At 40.4% G+C, this 23,682-nt stretch overlaps 1 protein-coding gene and 1 long non-coding RNA gene across 4 annotated transcripts in view; one reads left to right on the forward strand and one right to left on the reverse strand.

The window, feature by feature from the left end:
* Positions 1-23,682, forward strand: part of GALNT18 (polypeptide N-acetylgalactosaminyltransferase 18) — a 364,667-nt gene that overhangs the window by 300,912 nt on the left and 40,073 nt on the right. For both annotated transcript variants that reach the window (XM_081180632.1, XM_081180631.1), the window contains exons 7-9: positions 11,900-12,085; positions 14,919-15,056; positions 18,639-18,734. In XM_081180632.1, coding sequence (XP_081036758.1) covers positions 11,900-12,085; positions 14,919-15,056; positions 18,639-18,734 — 420 coding nt within the window. The remainder of the gene's footprint in view (positions 1-11,899; positions 12,086-14,918; positions 15,057-18,638; positions 18,735-23,682) is intronic.
* LOC308583807 overlaps positions 1-23,682 on the reverse strand; it is a 42,623-nt gene that overhangs the window by 15,719 nt on the left and 3,222 nt on the right. The gene's annotated exons all lie outside the window — the stretch shown is intronic.

Consider the following 23,682-nt stretch of genomic DNA (forward strand, 5'->3'; position numbering starts at 1 on the left):
GGCATGTTTGTGTCTTTTTTTAATGACATGGAATAATGCTTCCTGGAGTCCACAGACTGTTTAAAAAGAGGTGTTCTTTAAGACAGTCTTCAGAGCTAGACTAGATTACAGATGTATGACAATCTGATGCATAAGTGGCTACTAAACACAATCAAAATTGATTGCATTTATTGCTTCATAAGTATTGTTGGGATTGTGCTTGTGGTTTATCTGAGGTAAATTATCTCTTTGCCAGTTTCACCCATGTGCTAGTATTTAAAGCCCCAAATACTCTGCCTAGGTTGTTTTCAGCGTAGGGTATCATTGCTAAAGGCATTTTTTGTTGTCGGCTATGCTCATATTTTATGTCATTTATTCAAGATGACGGATCAGATTCCACCAGTGCAAAGCACAAAAGCTTCGCAAGGCAGGCACCAGACTGCCAACAGTGTCTGTGACCTAACAATTCAATGTAAGGAGCTAAAGGAATAGTGACACTGGGAGCTAGACATGAGATTGCCTGATGGGTTGTCAACAAAGAAAAAAAGTCACTCCATGGCCTCACTGGTAAAAAGTTTGGAAACTCTTGTGCCAATTGCAGTGGCCCCGATTATAAGTATGCAACTAATTATAAGTCGCATAATCTGTGATCATCATTATTCAGTATGGGTTTTTTGTGATGGTTGATGAATTAATCACAAGCATAATCATTTTAGAAAAGCCCACAGATCTTGCTTCTTTAAAGATCTAAAGTAGCTTGTAGTAGGGACTTGCTGCAATCAGGTCAAACAAGGCCTTGCTCACCTTGATGTTGCCTCTACCTATAGCTTCTCATGCCCAAGGCAAGGCTCGATACTTCCCGAGGGGTACAAGGAAACAGATGGCAAGGCTGTGTGCTCAAACAAGGCTCATGAGTGCTCAGACCAAGCCCTGGCAAAAGCTCAGCACTAGATTCCGGATTGCTTGGGTAATGCAGCTTCATGATCTCCATTTGCTGTGCCACTCTGCAAACAATAACCTTGCTTTCTATGCAGTGTCACAAAATACATGGCACAGCTTCTGTAGTGCAGCCATTGAGGCAACTGTTTTAAGATCAGGGTGGCAGAAAGGTATAACTTTGTGGAACATTGCGGTGGGTGATGAGCATTCTCCCTGCATGTGATGGGGAACTGAATTAATCTACCTCATCGTGGGCTCCCATGGATCCAGAGCTTGATTAGAGCATATCCACATAAAATCCAGTGCTCATGAGCCCAATGAGCTCAGTGCTCCCACCCCCAAATCTGAGAATTAGCCCTACAGTTTGAGCTAATTGCACATTGGATTTTACATGTGTACATTCTACTAAAAACTTAAAGCCACTCATAGCTGTACAATATGGTCTGAAAGAGAACAAGACTCCCTAGTGGCTGAGCTGGGTGTGAAGGTTCAGTATCAGTCCTCATCACTTGTAGGGAGAAGGTAAAGGAATCAGATATTTTTTTTCCTGAGGAAGATCATCTGCAAAATCATCCCTCTCTACCATGTCACTAGATATAGTTTTCTTCCACTGAATTGTTTTAACAGCATTTGAGTTTGGAATTTCTCTTGTAGTGTGTAGCAGTGTGTTGAAGCAATTTGTAGTCGCAGTGCAGAAAACAGCCTCCTGTGCTATAATTTTTCCGTGCTACGCAAATGATATTTGTCTTTACAAAACATTTTGCAGACTTATGGCATCAATAGCTTGGAGCATTTATGAATAATAATTAATGTATGATGTATGCATCAAATATATTATTTATGATTGCATAATTATAGCACACGTTGTAGACAGCTTTGATTACTGTTATTTCTAGTTTATGAAAATGAGGTTATCGTTGGCCTCTAAACATGCAAACAAGAGAATTCAAATAACCATAAAATTAGTTGTGTGCAAGTTTTAGTATGTCAAAGAAAAGCAGCATACCCGGATCTTAAGTAGAATTTAATGGAAAGAAAGTATGCTGCAAAACACTGCTTATATAAATAAATAATCAGATATTTAAGCAAAACAATAACAGCAGCCCTGTCACCTATAAATTATTACTTGCACAACAGGGTCTTGTTCCCTGCCCAGTAAATGAGCTCCATTTGTAGAGGACTTGAAAATGATCTTGGTAACCAATTCCTTTTCCATTAAGAAAGGATGGGCTATTTCTCCTTCATACGTCTTGTTCAGGCATAGGCAAACTCGGCCCTCCAGATGTTGTTGGACTACAAGTCCCATCATCCCTAGCTAACAAGACCAGTGGTCAGGAGTGATGGGACTTGCAGTCCCAAAACATCTGGAGGGCTGAGTTTGCCTATGGCTGGTCTTGTTTCCAGTATGTGGGGATGAGGTGGAGTCCTCCCAAATACCCTCTGAAAATGACCCTCCAAGTAGGGCCAGAACCACCGCAAAGCAATGCCACCCACCCCTAACTCAGACAGCCGCTCCAGAAAGATATAATGGTTGATGGTATGGAAAGCTGCTGGGAGGTTGAGGAGAATTAACAGGGACACATTTCCCCTGTTTTTCTCCCAACAGAGGTAATCATAGAGGGCAACTAAAGCAGTTTCTGTGCCAAAACTGGACCTGAGCCCCAACTGAAATGGATCTGGAAAATCAGTTACCTCCTAGAGTGTGTGGATCTAGAGTGTGTGGATCTGGTCCATGATACCCACTCAAGAACTTTCCCAAAGAAGAGGATGTTGTCAAATGGCCCATTGTTACTTAGATTTTCCAAAACCAGGGAGGGTTTCTTGAGGACTACTTTTACTGCTGACTCCTTCAAGCAGGCAGGGACCATCCCCTCTTCTAGGGAGGCATTAATCACCTCCCTGGCCCAGCCAGCTGTACCCTCCCTGATGGTTTTTATCAGCCAAGAGAGTCAAGGGTCTAGAGCAGGCATGGCCAAACTTGGCCCTCCAGATTTTTGGGACTACAAGTCCCATCACCCCGAGCTAACAGGACCAGTGGTCAGGGATGATGGGAATTGGAGTCCCAAAACAGCTGGAGGGCCAAGTTTGGCCATGCCTGGTCTAGAGCACAAGAGGTCATCCTAACCGATCCAAGCACCTTGTCCACATCCTCAAGCCTTACTAACTGAAACTTATTCAACAGGACTTGGCAGAATAAAGATCCCAGTGGATGCAAGCATTATATTCTCCAAATGCTTTGCAAACAAGTCACAGCAAGCTACCGTCAGTTCTGCCACCACCTGGAAAATCTCTGCAGGATGGCACAATGAGGATGCCTTCACTGCCACTAGGTTTGATGTCATTCAAACTGAGTTTTCCTCCACCTGTGTTTGTTCTGTCTCTCAGCTTGTTTTCTTGCCCTAAGCTCTGGAGTATACCAGAGTCAAGCAGGCTCCATTACGTGGAAGAGACTCTGGGGCGATTGTGTCAGAGGCCTTAGCCATTCAAGTGTTCCAGGTCTCAGCCAGGGCTCCGAAAGGTATGCCAGTCATATCAGCCAGAAAATCCCCCAGAGCCGTCTGGAAATAATCAAGGACAGACTATTCTAATAGGTCCCCTTGCTCTGCTGGGGGGGGGGGGAGGTGTTGAAAGCATAAATCTCAACAGAGAGTGATAAGACCATGAGAAGGGACTGATGCCGATATCTCTCACGTTCAGATCACCCTCTTCCTGTTCATTTTAGAAAGCAAGGCCCAGAGTGTGGTCTGCCACATGTATTAGGCCGGCGAAATCTTAGGACAGCCTCATAGTCATCATGGTAGCCATGAAATCCTGAGCCACCCCAGAGTCAGTTGCCTTGGCATGGGTGTTGAAGTCCCCCAAAACCAGCAGTCTGAGGGAAAGTTTCACAGCTGTTTCACAAATAATGCTGTCTACCTTTTGATTCCAGTTCATAGGTCTTTAACAGTTACAGGATAATGAGCAGGATACTTTTTACCTAGCATGCTGGTGAAGGGGGAACAGTTTCACCTGCATAATTTTGACTCTCAAAGAAAAAATGGCAGCCCTATGTAGTGCAGTTGACTTGTCCAAACATTACTTTGGACTTGGCTGAAGTAAGATATACAGTATGTTCTTTATACGAGCAGAATAATTGCAAAAGCCCTTTATATACAGAACGTTGTGGGCTCTCCTGCCTGTAGTACTTGGGGGATGTGATTTCAATATTATTGTCATTTTGCCCAAGAACCAACCCTATTTTGAAAATGGAGCTGGATTGTTTCCCTCTATATCACTGTATTTCCAACTGTATCTCGGCCTGCATAAAGTTGTGGCTCATTCCATTGGTCTCTGTCAAACCTCCAGTAACATAATTTTCTCCTATTCCCTTTTCTCTGCAAATGTATCAGTCTTCCTGCAGCTGCAGCATGTATAATTGTACATACAGGCAGCATTACCGGTTGCACTTTGAATCATCCTTATAATCGCTCTATTTTAGAGGAAGCACACATGTGATTTACAAGTCCCACAGAAAAGAAAAGATGATCAACACAACACCAATAGATACCTGGTGCAAAAGTCGCTTTGACCCACAATGGCCTCTCTCAGTATTTTGGCCATTTCATTTGCACATTCTGAACTAGTGCACTGCTGCTTTATTGAAGGAAATTTCTGCTTTGAGTATTATAGCCAGAGAAACACGTTTTGGAGATAACATACAACCTTTTTGTTTTTTCTTACATCTATATTCTGCTTTTCTTCCACCATTGAGCCCAATGCAGCATGCACATGACTGCCAGGCAATCACCCATTCAAGCACTGACCAGACCCAGACTTGCTTAGCTTCAGCAAGTTAGTGGACTCGTGTGCCCTCAATCCATACCCTGGAACTCGACCTTTATCCCTTTTGATGAAAAGCATATGTTACCCAGGGGTCATGGAAGGCACTGTGGGCAGGCAGAATAGGTTTTGTAACAATTTAACTAGGAAATACATGCAGCAAACTGTTGATGAGACCATTTACTAGATAAACTAGGAATATAGCTGAACATGGCATCACCTAACTGCTTAATATTCCAAGAGGTTTGTAGCATTCTTCCCTGCCATCAAACACTTCCTTTTCTCTTTGACATGCCATAGTACCTCCTTTAGTATGCTCTGTCATTGATCATCAGTGAATAGGCCCTAACCTGCAAGAGGTCACATTGCCCTCACTTCAATTTGTTGCAGTCATTAAAGGGTTTTTAAGAGAAGAGAAGCATACCAAGAAGGAAGGGAAAACAATGGGCATAAATGGCAAAAAAATGCTTTAAAAGATGAGTCCCTGCTGCAAATTGAACTAAAGGTTACTCCTGTATTTAAAAGCACGGACGACTATTGTCCTGAAGTTTCTTAAGCCAAGGTTGACATACTCTGCTGACGGTACTAAAATTGCCAACTGTTCATTTCGCCAGCCTCAGTGTGTCCCTGCTGTGTCTTTGGGGTTTTCTGTTTAGCTTCTTATCAACAGATATGGGCCACTTGTATTGCCAGTTGCAGACAAAAGGTGGCATACCTGGCTTCATTTGTTCTTATGGTGGCCAATTTTTGGATAAAATTAGCAGAGGCAAGAGAAACAATTTGAAAATGGAAGTTTTGTTTTCCACATAACAACTGAGTGTGTGCCCATTTGCTTGAATGTTTGGCGGTGCAGAGGTGTCCTGTGCCCTCTCCTTTAAAATTGTGCCTCTTACTCTGTGATTCATTACTAAGGCCAGCCACAAGGAGCTGTATTTGTCACTACCAGAAGATTGCTGACGCAACAGAGCACCCAGGGGGTGAGAGGGACACTTAGGAGGCCAGAAACCAATAGCATGAAAAAAATGAACAGTTGTGGTCACCTTGTTCCTGCTTTTGACATATACTTGGCAATAGAATGACTTAAGTATCCATTATTCTTCTGTGTCTTGTGGGAAGATGGATGTAATGTAAAACAATTGAGTGACGCTTTGTGCCTTTAGTGACCTTTGAAATGTGTTATTGCTTAGTAACATAGTCCATGGTGGAATTTACTACAATTATGAGCAGCAACACCCCAAGCCTACAACATACGTAGTTTAACCATGCATGGTAGAAGTTTTATGGCTCATGAAGCAAAGCGCAAAATTAATCCCTTCAGAACAAACGCAATGTGAAAAGTACATAATGAAGCAATTAGCTAAAGTAGGAAGGGCAGAAAGAATGTAATATTAAACAGCTTGTTCCCGTAAGTTCCTTTTTAACTAAGGGTGTCTTGCTGGCATCTATTCAGTAATTGATTATGACTGTAAGATTATTAATGGGTTTTAAAGATCAAAACAAATGGTCTGAAAGTTGTTTGTTTCTGTTACAGAAGTCAGTGAATTCCAAATACTTAGAAATAGATTTTACTAAGAATATTTTCCTAAACATTTATATACCACCTTCCATCCTGTTTGGATTTCAGGATAGTGTGCAATCAAAATTTATGTTGCAATAGCAAATACTGTACTAAAACAGAGAATACAACAGCAATATTTATAATAATAATAATAATAGCCTGTCCTTCACAGGGTACACTTGTTAGGATAGATTTCAGTGGGCAGCACCTGCTCCAGTCTCTGCCTAACCCAGATGGATTTTCTAATTTAGAAAAACTGCAATGTTTCTCCCAGTGTAAGCCAAGATGAGCACAGCTGAGCATACTTTACCTATTGGTAGCTAATGCTGACAATGCCCACACTACTGGCTCCACTAATATTTACATTCATCTTTAATTCCCACTCTAGCCTTTCAGGGCACTTTACGTTTTCAGCCGTGTAGTGTAGGACTAGGACCTGGGAGACTAGGGCTCTAGTCCCCATGTGACCATGAAGCTCAGTGTTTGACCTACATCTGACCTACATCACAGGGTTGTTGCAAGAATGGAATGGAGGAGGGAGAACTGCACACCACCTTGAGCTCCTTGGAGGAGAGTTGGGATATAAATGAAGTTGTGTTATTCTGTGTCATTGGCCAATCCAGCCCAGGTTCTGATGTGCTTGACTTGCAGCTGCTCTCCAGGGTTTCGTGCAACAATCTTTCCCTGTCCTGCTACTTCTATAAACTACACATGCCTGGAATTGAACCTGGGACTTTTGGCATACTTTGGGCTCTTTCCTCCTGTATTAATCATTCTTATAACTCTTTTGTAAGGTACAGCCATGTAGATATCCCCATATTACAAGGGAGGCTAGTGACTTGACCAAGGCCAAGGCTGCTTGATGAGCTCATGATTGGTTGGCTGATAATCCTTAAGTCATTATGCTGTACTACACTCAAAATCTAATAGAAGCTGTTTTAGTATACACATTATGTATAGCTATTTTAAACTTTTCATCATGTAAGTTAAATATAACAAAAAGACAATGTTTCCCCTTTAGAATGTAAAAGCCCTAAGCGTTTACTTCTATTTTTTTTTCAGCACGCCGGATGCATTTAGGCCAATATTTGTAAAACATTCATCACATTTTCAACAGAGGCTGGGACATTTCCCCTTATAAGTAATTAGATTGGGTTTTGAATCAGCTCTGCACAACCAGCTTCTTCTATCAGCCCTTGTCTTGACAGCTCCTGCTTAACATTTAAGATTTTAAGTGAATTCACGCTCCTTGAAGCAGTGTAATTAATAAGACTTCAGAAATAGAACAAAGACTGACAGTGTTTAGACAAGAAAGGGAAGACCAATAGGTTTGATTAATTGGAGTTTACTCAGAAACTGGATAATTGCTGTTTACAAACCATATTAAAGCATGTGTTCAATCAGGCTGGGGTGAGTGTGTGTTTAAAAAAAACCATATGCAGCTTCATTTTTTAGTTAAATTACGGAATTAATAATGAAATTAAAGAGACTGTGAAGGAGCATCTTAAATGTCACCTCCTGTTTCTAACTCATTAAAATGTTCAGTTGTTTTTAAATGTAAAGCTCTTTCCCCCCTTTTAGTCTCATGCCATAGTTGAGCTTTGCACTTTGTTGGTCTTTAAGGCATCATCTGTGCTTTAGTGGCAACATAATTCTCAGGCAGCATGTGCTATACCTGCCTGACCCCACCCCCCTTGCGAATGGCCTGACAAAATAAAAGAATAATCTAATTCACTAATGAAAGACCAGCAGGGTTGTAGGAAGGGCAGGGGAAAAGAAAACCTCTACTGTCATATCTCCCAAGCTGCAATTAGTTGGTGACTGTAAAAATGAAGATTGTTTAAAAGTATGGTGTTTCTACAGTAAAAAATACTGTTTATTGGTTATCTTAAAACCAAATTTTCCAATATGTATCATATTATGACATAGGATATATATTCATACAGAAGAGTCAATTTCTTCAATTCAGTTCCACATTTTCCCCCCCAATGTGTTTGCTCTGTCCAGAGCTCCTTTCTTCTTGAAACCTGGTAAACTAGGAGAATTTCTAAAACTAATTCCAGAACTATGAAATGTTCCATTTGCCACAGATTTTTATTCCTTCAGTTCATTTGTATTACTTGGCCACTCTAAGTTGCCAACAAGCAAAGTGTGTTGATAAAATACTGCCCCCCAACTTGTTGCTGAAATGGAATACACAAGATGAAACAGTGAAATCAGCTATGATAAAGTGGGCACAAGACATTGGTCATAACATTATGTTTGCTGACTGGGAACAGCTGTGGACCACCGGCATAAAATTTACGGCATGTAATGCCTTAAGAGAGAATATTATGAAAATGATTTACAGGTGGTACATGACCCCAGTCAAGCTTGCAAAAATTTACCACTTGCCTGATAACAAATGTTGGAAATGTAAAGAAACTGAAGGTACTTTTTTTCACCTTTGGTGGACGTGCCCGAAGATTAAGGCTTTCTGGGAAATGATATATAATGAAAAAGGTACTTAAATGTACTTTCCCTAAGAAACCAGAGGCCTTTCTCTTGGGCATGGTCGGCCAATTGGTGTCAAAGAAAGATAGAACTTTTTTTATGTATGCTACAACAGCAGCAAGAATACTGATCGCAAAGTATTGGAAGACACAAGATCTACCCACTCTGGAAGAATGGCAGATGAAGGTGATAGACTACATGGGACTGGCCGAAATGACTGGCAGAATCCGAGACCAGGGGAAAGAGACGGCGGAAGAAGATTGGAAGAAATTTAAAATTTATCTTAAGAAATATTGTAAAATTAATGAGTGTTAAAATGTTGTGGTTGAGAAAGTAAGGGATTACACCTGAAAAAGATTAAGTAAAAGAAAAGAAAAGAAAATAATTGGATAAAATTAAGGGGAGGATTTGCTGAAAGAAATTTGGAAATTGGAATGCAGAAAGGGGAGGTATGGGGAAGTCGGTGAAATAAGGTTTAAGGGGGAAAAAAAGATTTGAAATTATACATGTTTGTTTTTGTGTGTGTATGTTCGTATTGTGTATTGTGTGTGTTTTTATAATTTGTGAAAATTCAATAAACATTTTATATATAAAAAAAAATACTGCCCCCCAAAAGAGGGACAATTACAAAATCCTGTCTGTCAAACTTAGCCTTGAATTTAGTCTGTGTTGCAGGCTTTGTTTCCAGAGCAGAGCCGATAATGTTTGAAACTAGAAATATGTTCCTCAAATTCTTTTTAAGCTTCCCTTATGGTCTGCATGTACTTTTTATTTTGCCAAAGTTTGTGTTCCTTTTCATTCTCTTCATTTGAACCAGACCTTTTTTTGGAAGGAAGCCTTCTTACCTCTACCAGCTTCTTTAACTCTGCTGGAATCCTTTGTTAATCACTCTGACATGTCCTCATGATACATTTCCTGATTTGTAGTGTGTGCTCACATCTGGCTCGTGTGTGTGTCTGTGTGTGGCAGCGGCAGTGTTTTATCAAGGTACACACACGTCGATAAAAAGCCACACAAAAAGAATATTGTTGCAACCATCAGCATAATCAATCAAGATTGCCTTTTTCTGGCCTTCAAAATCATAGAATCATTGAGTTAGCTTTCTAGGCCTTCTGGTCTAACTCCCTGCTCATTGCAGGAATCTCAGAGCTAGAGCATCTTCCCCCAACAGTTGTCTGTCCAGTCCAACCTCTGCTTGAAGACCTCCAAGCTGTAATACTAAACATACTTACTTGGGAATGAGCCCCACTGAAAACAGCAGAATTTATTTCTGAGTAAACTCCCATAGGAGTGCATTGCCAGCAAGGCAGAACCCACCACCTGCCTAAGTAATTAGTTTCATTATCAGTGTGCTCATGTGCATCAGCAAACAGTGAGGAAATTATGGAATGAAGTTAAGCAACAGAAAGCTGCAGCACACCACACTCTGCACAAAACTGAGAGCTTTCTTTAAAAACAGAACAAAGCAGAATGGTAGATGGTGATTCCTAATGCATTAGCTCCACTTTGAAAGCAAGACCAGGTAATTTGGAATTCCAAATTCCGGGCACAATTTGGATGACATTCAGAAGTTTTCTCAATTATTATTTATTCTCTTTCTGGTACAAAACAAATGATGGGATCTTTTTCATTATTCTTCTACATACATTTATACTACTGGTGATTGCTTCTTACTTATTTGTATAGAGGTTTGATGCCCTTGAGACCAAAGCAAGCCCGAGTCCTTGTTTTGAGGGCACTGCAGATTTCTAGGGGGTGGGGGAGCAATTGTCGTCTTGTAAGCATGAATAGCAAAGCTCTTTCTTGTCTCCCAGCATATGCTGGATGTAATTAGGCAACTGCCCAAAAAAATAGGCCTTGTAAACATCCTGAATCCATGCCACATTCTCCTAGCCTCGGATGCTGCCAAATGCCTAAATGAGTGTTCAAGCCAAAAGGCCTAAATGTATAAAATAGATCTCTGAACAGAATGCTTTTCTGGTACAGAATATGAATAGTGGGTGGACAAGCCTGGAAAACTCAAGGCTCTATTTCAGAATGCAGTGTTCAGACAGCCCATCACCTATTCTCAGTAGAGATGGTATGAGAGACCAGTCTGCATTACCTTGCAGAAGAGCACTGTGGAAAGGTGCCCTCTTTTGTTTCTCTTTGTCCTAGAAGAGGGTCTTCTGTATTGGTTTTATTTACTCGGTACAGTTTGTTCATTTTTTATTTATTATAATATTTATTAGCATTTTCATTTTTTAAAAAACACCGTGTGATTATACATATCTTTACATTACCTATATTCGGACTCTATAGAGTCGACGACTCCCCCCCCCCATCCCTCCCAACTGATATTCTAACTCCCAATTATAATTTCATCCGTATTTTTCATTCCCCCCATCTACCTTTCCTTTTACTTTAAGATTCCTTATCGTTGTAAATAAGTTTCTGTTTTTAACTGACAAACCTTTAAGCCAGTCCTGTTAGTGTTGTTAAGTGTTTACAATATTCTTTCAAATAATAAATTTACTCCAGTCTTTTACTCGGTACGGTTTGGGTCATCTTAACACAAATGCCCTAGTGTTTTCACTGCAAGTTGTGGTTCCATTTGTTCAGCTTCATCACGTAAATGTGGCCCCCACATTTCTGATTTCATTCTAAAAGCGTTTTGTTCTTGCAGAAGATACTTAGTCACAAGCATATGGTGCAAAAATTCACAGAACTGAGTATATGGGCATCTTGTCTTTGTAAGGATGGCATTGGCTGCAATCATAAGCAAACTCAGTTCTTCTTACTTCCAAGTAAACTGACATAGGGTAAGATTAAATAGTTGAAAAAGGATGCAGTTACTTGTCCATAGTTGTATGTGTGAAAGTCTACAAAGGTACTCACATAGACTTTGGCTTGAGTTTCCTAGTGACTGTCAGAGTTAGATTTAGGTTTATAATTCAACTAAAGCACTGAAGAGGCGCATAGTCATAGCACACTTTTCACACTTAAAGGACTGTAGCAGATTATAAACCTCAAATATTTCCTTGTAAATTTTGAAATCTAACAATAGCCTGAAAATATTGATATTTTGGATATAATGGAATTCCCTAAACTGGTCAATTTATTTGTTTCTAGGTATGGCAGTGTGGTGGCAGCGTTGAAGTTCTTCCTTGCTCTAGGATTGCCCACATTGAGCGAGCTCATAAGCCGTATACAGAAGACCTCACTACTCATGTCCGAAGAAATGCACTCCGAGTGGCTGAAGTCTGGATGGATGAATTTAAAAGCCATGTTTATATGGCATGGAATATTCCTCAAGAGGTGGGTTGTGAATGAACACTGATACGATCACAATACCTTAGTTCCAATTCCCCACATTTTTGTGAAAATAATGTTCAAAAATGTATTATACCAGGCCTGTCCGACAGGTCAATTGTGATCTACCGGTCAATCACAGGATGCCCCTGGTTGGTCCTGGTCGACTGCGGGATCCCCGCCCCCCCCCCAAAAAAAGCTCAACAATTCTGGTCAATCCAATAGGTAGATCACTGCCAGTTGTTGTTGTTTTTTATAGAGGTTGTAGATCACAGTCTCTTGGAAGTTGGACAGCCCTGTATTATAGGTAGGTAGCCATGTTGGTCTTCCATAGTCGAAACAAAATAAAGAAATTCCTTCCAGCAGCACCTTAGAGACCAACTAAGTTTGTTATTGGTATGAGCTTTTGTGTGCATGCAAAAAGTACAGATGCACACACACAAACGCACGCACACACACACACACACACACACACTCTCTTAACTCTCTGCAGCAAACAACAATGTGTTGTTCAAATACAGGAGCTAGCTTAACACAACATGCCAGGCAGGCTATTGCTTCATTGTAAAACATCTTTGATTTATTACATACATATATCAATTCATATTTAGAAGAAGAAGAAGAGGAGTTTGGATTTGATATCCCGCCTTTCACTCCCTTTAAGGAGTCTCAAAGCGGCTAACATTCTCCTTTCCCTTCCTCCCCCACAACAAACACTCTGTGAGGTGAGTGGGGCTGAGAGACTTCAAAGAAGTGTGATTAGCCCAAGGTCACCCAGCAGCTGCAGGTGGAGGAGATCTGGTTCCCCAGATTACGAGACTACCGCTCTTAACCACTACACTACTACACTACCTTATAAAATAATTATTTCTATATACCAATGTGAAATGCTTCTGTATCTCCAAATAATTTAAGGCTACATAAACCAGCCATCATGCAGACACCCAAATTCAGTGTAGACATAAAATTCTTGTGGTCCCTCTAGACTGCTGTTGGAGTGCAAGTATTTTCTGCAACATACTCTTGACACACTAATACTGCATTACTGTTGGATTTATTGTTGTGCGGTGCTCCCCTAATGTCACTACATTACTGCTGTCTGGAGGAGCAAAAAAAATGGGACAAAAAGAAGCCAGAGCATTTGTGGTGTAAAAGGTTACAGGATTTCAAAAGGAAGTTACGGAATATGCACTGGCTGGAAATGGAATCAGTGCAACCACCACAAAACGTTAGCAGGCACAAACAGTACTGAGGGTGGGATCACATGTGACCTCTTCAAAATCACCATGGGCACAAATAATCATGAATGCACTTGAAAAAGGACATCTTGAGGGACCTTCAATCTCTTAAGCATACTGGAGCCTGGGAGCCTGCTATAGGCTAACCCTCTTCTTCCCTAGCCCCCTTTCCCTGTTGCATGTGTGCCAGTGGTCCCATCAACACTGGACCCATGGGGCAAGCATCCTTGTGCAGTGCCAGGTCTTTTTCAAGTCACTATCAGCATGAGAAAGGTGGAGGGTGTGTGTGACAATGATCCCTTTCCCGGCAGGTTATGAGGACTGCAGGTATTTATTGCCTGAACAAGGCTCATTTCCTAACCTACCTGATAATAAATATTTTTATGTAAAGTTAATTTCTTCTTTATTTTGTTTGAGTATTTTGAGCTGTGTGCAACGACATAATCTACAGTAAGAATGTCTCATTTTACTTCCTGTCAAAGACTGGTCCTGAATTTGCATTTAGATGCCTCTCTAGAAATCTCTACCACATAGCTGTAATGAGATAAATTATTGATCTCCACTTACAGGCTCTTTATGAAACTCGTGTATCTTGAACTCCACAAAACTGTGTTACACCAGCCAAGGCTTAGCCATAAAATGCAATGAAAAGGGGAGGGGGAAAAGGTTTTGCAAATTCCTTCAACAAAAATGGCAACTGAAATTGTTATTGTTGCTGCGGTTAATTAAATTTCTTTGCCGCCCGTCATCCGAGGACCACAGGGCAGTTCACAATATAAAAATATGAAAGATAGTAACCAACAAAAACAATACCCCTCACAGACATAGAGTTTAAAGGGCCATAGATTGCTTAATTAGCCAAAGGGCTGGGAGAAGAGGAATGTTTTTGCCTGATGCCTAAGGATATGTAATGTAGGCAGCAAGCGAGCCTCCCTGGGGAGAGCATTCAACAAACAGAAAAAGGTGGGCAGGATTTCTAATTGTTGCAGAGAAATACGAAAGCCAAACAGCCCACATTTGCCCAACAATGGAATCTTTGAAATAGACCATACCTTTGCTGGTAGAAAAGTGGTTTCCAGGACAACTTGCTTTTATATAGCATAGCATAGCACTGTAGAGTTGGAAGGGACCCTGAGGATCATCTAGTCCAACCCCCTGCAATGCAGGAATATGCAGCTGGTCCATACAGGGATCGAACCTGCAACCTTGGTGTTATCAGCACCATGGTCTAACCCACTGAGTTATCCACTTGTTTTTGAATCTTAGAATTGCTTCAATGACATTATTACTGTGGAACTTGATTCAAAATCCATTGAAGTCAGTGAGAATTAACCCACTGAATGTAAAATAGTCTGGATCAGGCCCCCAAATGATGGTGTCTTTTATGTTTAAACACACTGACACAAATACCTCAGATTTTGTATGGAATACCTATTTATTTTAGGCAGCTAAAGTATGCTAATCATGTTTCAGTGCACATCCCTGTGTTCTTCCACCCCCCCCCCTTTCACTGAACTGTACAAAAGAGCACGGAGAATTGTAACACGAACTGCCAGATGGCTTTTATATCTCTGACATGTTTTTTTGGTCAATGTGCACAGGATTCTGGAATTGACATTGGTGATATTTCTGAGAGGAAAGCCTTGAGGAAAAAGCTTCAGTGCAAGACCTTTAGGTGGTACCTTGTCAGCGTATATCCAGAAATGAGAATGTACTCAGACACTGTTGCCTATGGAGTGGTAAGAGTCCTGCTTATTTACCTTGATTATTCATAGCTGTGGGAAATAATTCTCCTAGATAACAGCCACAGGACAAACTTGCAGGTCATTTATATGGTTCATTTATTTAACTGTTTGGCTGCTTGTTGTTTGACACAGGTGTGATTGTTCTACTCTACCTCACACATGCATGTGCTGCTGTATCATCTCTGTTTCTGGTGTGTTTTGAGTCCTTTTAAAGTAGAAACTTGCTGCCCACACAGGTACCGAACGTAGTCATATGTAGCCTACAAGTGGAGGGGCAGAAAGGAAAGAGTTATCTTCTTTGCTAGGTCACCTGAAGGAAGTTCTTACTCGCCCTATGCAAGTGGTTATTTATAGAGCTATTTAACAATAGCTAATGTGATATGACATTTAGAATGCATACATTCTTCACATTGCGGTTTGTTACCACCCATTACAAGCCATGGTTAGCCTGCTGGGCTGTGTTCGGACATTCAAACAAATCACACGTTGACTAAACAAATCATGTCTTAGTGTTATCAGTGAAAAACACTGAGTTGGGGACAGATTCATGTGAGAGAAGATGGGGCTTCAAATATCCTCTTCCTAAATATTTAGGGCTACATTTGTAACAGCCAGCATTTTGATCTGGGCCCAGAAATCAATTGGTAAGCCAGAGCAGATTGAACAAAGTTAGAATACGAGACTTGGAAATACAAACCCTGGAAAATTGTGGCTTTTGCAAGAGTGTTTTCTGTACTCCTTTCAAATTCAGTTCGATGTAAAGTGTATTATAGTCATCAAATCTGGATGTGACCAAGTCATGTGTGCAACGGCCCAATCGGCTTTCTCTAGGAAAGATGGAACACCAAATGAATTTGAGCAAATCCCTCATAGCTGTAATTGGCTCAAGGCAACCCAGGAGCAATGCAGGTTCCAGAAGCACCCCAGACTGGAATGCATCTCTAGGGCACCTGAAATTGTATTTTTTTTATTAATAATATAATACTTCTTAATGCCCAGATGGCTTTTGAGCAGTTTACAAAACATAAAAACAAACTGTATAACATTGTTAAACTAAGGAATAATTAAAACTACACCATAATTAAAATATGGAATAAAACGATACCATTAAAATATAAAGGGCCATGATTAAAATGTGCACCAAAACAATCCCATTAAAAGCACAGAAATTAAAACAAGAGAATTGCTAGTCCCTCAGTCTTGTAACTCCTCTGCTAGATAATGTGTGATGAATTTGACATTTGTGCATTTAAATCCCACTTAAGGTTCATTGTATTCAACGTAGTATCTTTTCTCATGAAACTCAGCATTGAAAAGATGGGAAAGATAGCAGTGTTCTAGATGTCAGAAAGTGCCTCCAAATAAAATTAATAAAATAGATTTTTATTCTCAGGTTAACAGCCTGTTCCTAATTATGTATACATGTTAGTTCAATTGCAGTGCACTTAATGAAAGTTAAAAATAAAATAAAAACTTACAATATGACCACAGGCAAAAATAATTCTATGTTTGACAAGATGGTTTCTTTTTTAAACACCAGAGATCTAAAGTTAACTCCGACTCTCATAAAAACTGAGTTGGTTTCTCACTTTATAAAAAGAGTGTTTCTTATTGTTTGGGATGATGCCTAAGGCCTCTGTGATCAAGGATATAAAAACAGAAGTAAAAACAGAACAAACCCATGGAATAACTGAGTTTTCTGTCACACACTTGTTGGATAAATCCAACATTTATTTGACAGGCATAAATTAAAAGCTCAGATCAGCCCTGCAAAGGTATCAACTGTGCCAGGCTTCTCAAAGAAGTTCTGAAAGAAATCTGAAACACTAAAGGGTACTGGTGCAAGACATGAAATTGTCTTGACACAGGAAAGATAAGTAGTGAATGCAGCTGTTCATCTAGTTTCCAAGTGCACTTTTGTCACACTGTGTGCATTGCTTTTCTAAAATCATTTGTCCTCTAGATTTGTCAGAAAAGCCTTTGCAAATTGACCAAGCCCTCATTGGTGTTGATACATGCAGCCGCATTGTTTTTAGGGGATTTATTCACAGGCTTAAAAGTTCGGGATTAATGTTGGTATTTCTATCTGTCTCCATTATTTTCATGAAACGGAGACCTTTTGGAACATGAGAATCTGCCTTTCACCTGATCAGCTCAATGGCCCATCTAGTTCAGTATTGTCTCCACAGATTCCAGGATCACTCCTGGAGTTACATTGAGGAGTCTTTCCCAGACCAGATTTATAGATGTATTTAAAAGGAGATTAGACAAAGACATGAAACATTAGTTTATTGAGAACTGCTAGTCATGATGGCTTATACTGTCTCCAGGATCAGAGGCAATATGCCTCTGAATATTAGTTTCTGAGGAACTACTGTAGGAAAGGAGTTTACTCTCAGGTCATGCATGTGGGCTTCCTATCACAATATAGATTAGACATGCCATTGGAATAATCTGACATGACTATTCTTATGTTCTCTTCTTACGTATATTGATATGCCAAGAATAGAATCATACAACAAAACAACAACACCACAAACTGGCTTATAAATACTTACCTGGCAGGGGAGACACCTTGATCATAAATATAAAACCAAATTTACTAGAATAGTAGCTAGAATAGAGATAGACTTAGAACCATTAAAACAACAAACCTACTAAGGTGCCATGTGCAAGACAAAGCCTGGATATACTGTAAACATGGAGTGGATAAATGTACAACTCTATCTTAACAAGTTACATGTACAGTAAATGTTATACAGACTGGATAAAGTTTGTGGTGTTGTTGTTTTGTTGTATTATTATCACTGTCACCACATTTGATACTATATATATATATATATATATATATATATATATATATATATATATATATAAGAATAGAATCATGACATGCAAGGTTGCTTGGACCCTACGATAAATTAACTTGGAGGTAATGGAAGCCACCTGTTCTCCCCAAAAAGAATGTCTCCCTGGTCTTGGGCCCTCCTGAACAAACCGTGATGGAATGCAAGGAATTGCTATTGGGATGAGGGGATGAGGAACTTTACCTCCCATAAATGTTCTTTTGAGCAAATTTCCTCACTGCTTTAGCATCCCCCAGCCCACAATCCACCTTGTTCAGGAGGGTCTCTGATTCCCCCTGAGAGGCACTTTTGGTGAACTGGAGGGCATGTATAGGGGATAGGAAATATCCTTAACTTATCCTGTCATAAGTACTAAGAGTCATGGCTTTTCCTTCTTATCATTTAGGACCTCCACTAAAGAGTAACCAAGAAAAAGCCAATCCCAGAAACAATACAATAATAAGTAATCATAAATTTGCTTGTGGTGTTGGGATCCTAGTGTTACAAAGATTTTAGAGAATTGTAATCTTGAATGTAAATGGTGCATTATAGATGATGCTGTAGCATCACATTATTAAACATTCAAGCAATTTTGTGTTTTACTGCCTATAGGTAGTTAAAATTTTATTGCCAAGATATAACTTTGATCAAGTATAATACTTGTCCTATTTTAACAAGCATGTATTCTCTTTTTCCTCTCTCTTTTTCTTCCACTGCCTGTACTCTGTAGCTGCAGAATTCTCTGAAAAGTGATTTGTGCCTTGATCAAGGGCCAGACACAGAAAATATTCCGATCATGTATATCTGCCATGGAATGACGCCACAGGTTAGTGAGACTAATCATCTGATATCTTGCTGTTTCTTTTAGTAGGACGTGTGGGAGGAACCATATTGCAACTGACAGTGGATTTCCCCCCTATTACAATACCTCCTTAGGCTGTTTATTAGCTCTTTTATAGTAATGGGAGCATTATTTGTGCCATGGTGTTGAGAATCACTGGTCTGTTAATTAGTGCCTCCTTTATTCACTCTTGAACAAAATAATGATTATAGGGCTATGTTTATCATGAATTGTTGGCATGGACCTTTCTTATTGATCTTTTTCAATAGAAGTCTAATGTGAATATAATAGTATATATTCAAAGAAATTTATTTTCTCTCTTGCCCTGCTACACTTTTTGTATTACATGATTTCTTTTAAGCATTTGTAAAATGTTGGAGGTCATTTCTTAATATGCGCAATCCTTCTTCTAAGAAACGTTTTTTGCTTTCTGCTAAGTAAAAATGGCATTGTAGCTCTTTCAGCTCTTCAACAAATACCTAGACAGAGCTCAGAGGTCCCACCATTTAATGTTACCTTCTGCTGTAGGAACATTCCATAGGATCATGTCTGCCAGTTTCAGTGGTGCTGCACCAGCCCAGTTCTAGCACTATTCTAGCCCTTCAAGTTGGCCTTATCAGCCCCGTGCTCTAACCAACTGAGCTATCCAGCCAAGAACGTGTGGGATTAGGTACAACACATGATATACTATGCTATAAATAATACATACTGTACATCATTTGTTAGCTGTTCTCAGAAGTTTTATTGAGTGGCCATAGACTGACAAATAAAATAAGTTACCGTATTTTTCACCCTATAGGGTGCACCGGCCGATAGGGTGCACTTATTTGGGGGGGGGGAATAAAAAAAATTATCCCCCCCCCGCGCCCCAAAGAGCAAAGAAGCCATGACAGTGAGCGGCTTCGTTTTTAGCCTCGGGGCTGGGGGTCTGGGAGCGAAGGCGAGGTTGAGCAACCTCGCCATCGCTCCCAGAGCTTGCGGGGCTGGGGGCGGGGGAAGCCCGAGCTGCCGGAGCCCAATTTCTGTTCTTATCCTGAAGCAAAGTTCTTAACCTGAAGCACTATTTCTAGGTTAGCAGAATGTGTAACCTGAAGCGTATGTAACCTGAAGCATATGTAACCCGAGGTACCACTGTACTGTGACGAGATGAGTTTTAAAATATTTTAGTTGTAAAAAAAAACTGAGTTGCTGTTGGGCTCCTGACACTAGTCACTACAGAGATTTCATTTATGGTAAAATGCATTTCAAATTAATTTGCATCACTTTGGTGGCCAGTTTAAACCACGCCTTTCTCTTTCTAATGAGCAAGCAGACTACACTTTAGCACATGAGTGGCTGCCCTGTGGTCCTCCAGATGTTGTTGACCTCCAACGACAGGCAGCATGGTCAATAGCCAAGGACAATGATAGCCATAACTGTTTTAGCAGACACACATTTTGGAAAAGGCAGTTATGAACAAGACTATACACAGCTAAGCCGCATCAGTTTACGTGACTAAAACAAGTGGGAAAAGAACTATCATTAGCATGTTAAAAATGCTTGTGTTTGTGCACAACCTGTTTCATGCAAACTTTCCTCCAGGGATTATGGGCAAAACCCCTCCTCTCTTGGAGAAAAACAGTCTGGCTTTTCGTGTGTCCAGATATAGTGGGAGTAGAAGCATTTGAGGACACATCCTAGGACTGGTTCCTTTTTTATTAGCTCTAGAGTCATTCCAGAAATAATTGAAGTGTCTGGTGCAGACCTGGAGAGTTGTTTGTGCCATTCACTTCTAGTATAAGAAGTCTTGCAGCAAAATGCTGAAACATGAATGGCAGGCATCTAACACAGTCTGCACCCATCTCTGTACCTTACTAAACCACTGTTGTGCCTTACAGTCCATCTCCAGTGTCCTTGTTGGATGCTACAAACATGGGTGTGAAGTCCTAGCAACCTGTAGGGACTTCCTTGGGCTGCTCTGAGTCTCTACCGTATGCCCTAAAAATCCTGGATACAAAGAGGGAGTAGTGAAGAAACCAGGGATGCATACAGATGTGAGGCAGGGATTTGCTGCTGTTGCTGCTGCTGCTTATGACATTTATTTGTCACTTTTAAAAGCAAAAAGTAACTTGCAAAATTAAATGAAGCTTAAACTCTAGCACTGTGTGGCACATTCTTCCTTCAGGTTTTGAGAAGTCAAGATTGCATGTCTTGCAATAGGTCTGTGGCTTAGTGTGGTCTAAGGTCAAAGCTGGTTTCAATGTGCAAGAATTCTGTTCTCAGTTAGTATGTATTCATGAGATTTCCTCAGTCCCTCAATTTTGCTTTCATGCTTTTTTAAAGTAAGCTAAATAATATCAGGTTGAACATCTGGAAGTTCAGTTGTGGAGTTGACAAGAAGTACTTTTGAGTGAGTGAGAGAGACAGAGAGAGAGAGAGAGAGAGAGAGAGAGAGAGAGAGAGAGAGAGAGAGAAGTCAAAGGCTAGGAATATGGGGAAATATTTTGGAGCTGGCAGATGAACATTTTACATAATTCAATTGTGGTTTCTGTACATTGTGTCAAGCTCTATGACCTAAATGTTAAATCACCTGTTAGTGAATGTGACCCATGATATATCTAGTAGCCATTTAAATGCTGTGCGATACAGAATTTTGTTGTGAATTTGCATATCATTTTACAGTTATCTAAGGTTTTATAGAAATATGGGGTTAAGAAGAAATAACATTTCAAATGTGGCTTGTTCTTATCCACTACTTTTACAAATGAATTAGTTTTTGGTAGAAACCATATCTGAGTGGCATTACCACTGGGAAGCAGGATATTTCATTCTTGCTCCAGTTTTAGGACCATTTCCCCACTGCCAAGACCACATAGAAGCTCGATTATTGCTGTCAATCAGCTGATCTTTGGTTACAAGGAACCTCTTGGAATGTGCGCTCCCAGCACCAATCAGCTGATGGGTACTGAAAGCACATCTTCAACTGAGGTTGCCGTAATCACTGATTAGGTGATTGGTGGTTACAGCAACCTCCTTTGAACTTTGATGGATGTCAATCACTGATTGACATCCTATTGCTTCTGAACGTCATCTGAAGGTTTTGGAGAATGCTGAAGTTTCTAATGCAGCTAACTGAAACTATTTTAAAGTAAAGAGCTTTGTGGTCCTCAGCATTGACCTGCAAAGCTCCTGCTGGCCAAGCGCCCTGACCTTGCTGCCACCTTGCCCTGCCCCATTGTCATCCCATTAAGTGCAGTGCCACCACTGCCCCTCACAAGCCATCACTGGAAGCCATGGATGGGACTTGCGGAAGACTAAGGCTGCCTTCAGATGGATGAATCCTGGTGCTACCCAGTCATTCTTTTTCCATGGTAAGCCACAGTTTCCACACTATTTGAAGTATTGCACTTTTCCTATGAGTACATCCCACTACTGCTTGTGGCATAGATGTTGTATGTGTGAAGGGGAAGGTCCAAGTCACCTCTTAGCAGTATTTTGGAACTAATCACATCTTCACCATAACCCTTGTGGTTAGGCACAAAGCAGTCTCTGCATTGTTTGCCTAGTGTGGAAGCAGACTGGCCATGATAAAGTCAGGTGCATTCACTAGCTGCATTTGGCTGCTCAGAGAGGGGAAACTTGTTCCTTTTTCAAGATTCTAGATCTCAGCAACTTGGCTTAGGTAGAGTCTTCCTTTCTGTATACAGACAGTAGACCATAGCAATCACCAGTGCAATTTTCATCTGATTTTACTGAAGTTATTGTAAGTTTAGTTCTTTAACTTCTGTAGCTCCTTGGAAGTAATCATGATTATTTTAAAATGTTTTTGTTTTTTGTTTTGGAATACATAAAGCAACCCCTTTTAATGACTTTTTAAAAAAAACACACCAAACAAGCGGACAGTGATATAATAAATGAACCATCATTGATGTAATGTCAACTCTGACCTTCAGCTCTGTCTGATGAAGTTATGACAGTGACATTTATGGTAGCCTTAAATGAATTCTGCTGCTCAAAACATCATCACCGAGGGCTGCTAGAAGCGAAAAAGGAAGTTGTCTGTACCAAGCCAGTCTTTGTTTCCTGAAGTCATAACAGTTTCAGTAAATGAGTAGCTAATCAAATCAACCAGGTTACTGCAGTTGCCCATCCAAGCTTATATTTCAACAAGACTCTAGAGAGAAAATGCCCTTCTTGGACACAGACAGGCCATCAGCTTCAGCTTGGGATGGAGGTGGTGGGGTGGAATCTCTAAAACCTTTTTAAAATGTGTTTTTGTAGGGATTAGTCATTTCAGGATATTTCAGTAAGAGTGACGAAGGCAGTTGGCTGAGCTATACAGGTTCGTTTCATGAGATGCTAGGGAGATATATGTTTTTCTCTCTCTCTCTTGTGCCACATTCTAGCTGGCTGGCTCTTTTAGTATCAGCAGAAAGTTCCCCAGACTCTTGCAAATCACTGGGGGGGGGGGGGGGATGGCCTACAAAGTGTGTCTGGTGAAGGTTTTATCACTGTGTTTTGATGCCGTGCATCATATGTTCCATCATTATCGCGTCTGTAATGAAGTAGATGTCTGCGAAGCTGTTTATTTTCTTAAAACTGACTTGAGCATGAAGTAAGCAGCCTGAGGACCAAAACAAGGAACAAGCATGCTATTTGAAGTCTCCTCCTTTCCTGAGGCAAACTGCAATGGGTTATTCTTAATTTGATGTTCCCTTTTCTTGATTTTTTGTCCTATTCTGTTTATCATAGGACTTTGTCACCTACAATATAAAGTTCTAATTTCAATATAAATCAAAAGCCTACAGACCAATAGACCCACCTCCAGGTTGGGGAAAGCACCTAGGCAGGCTGCCGTTGACCCCTCCCCACCACTGCTGCAGCACTCATCCTGTGTGCAGAAACAAGTTACAATATGAACTCAGTCAAAGTTTAAGATCTCCCTCAAAGACAC

The sequence above is a fragment of the Podarcis bocagei genome (assembly GCF_964188305.1).
Source record: "Podarcis bocagei genome assembly, chromosome: 1".
NCBI classification, from domain to species: Eukaryota; Metazoa; Chordata; class Lepidosauria; order Squamata; family Lacertidae; genus Podarcis; species Podarcis bocagei.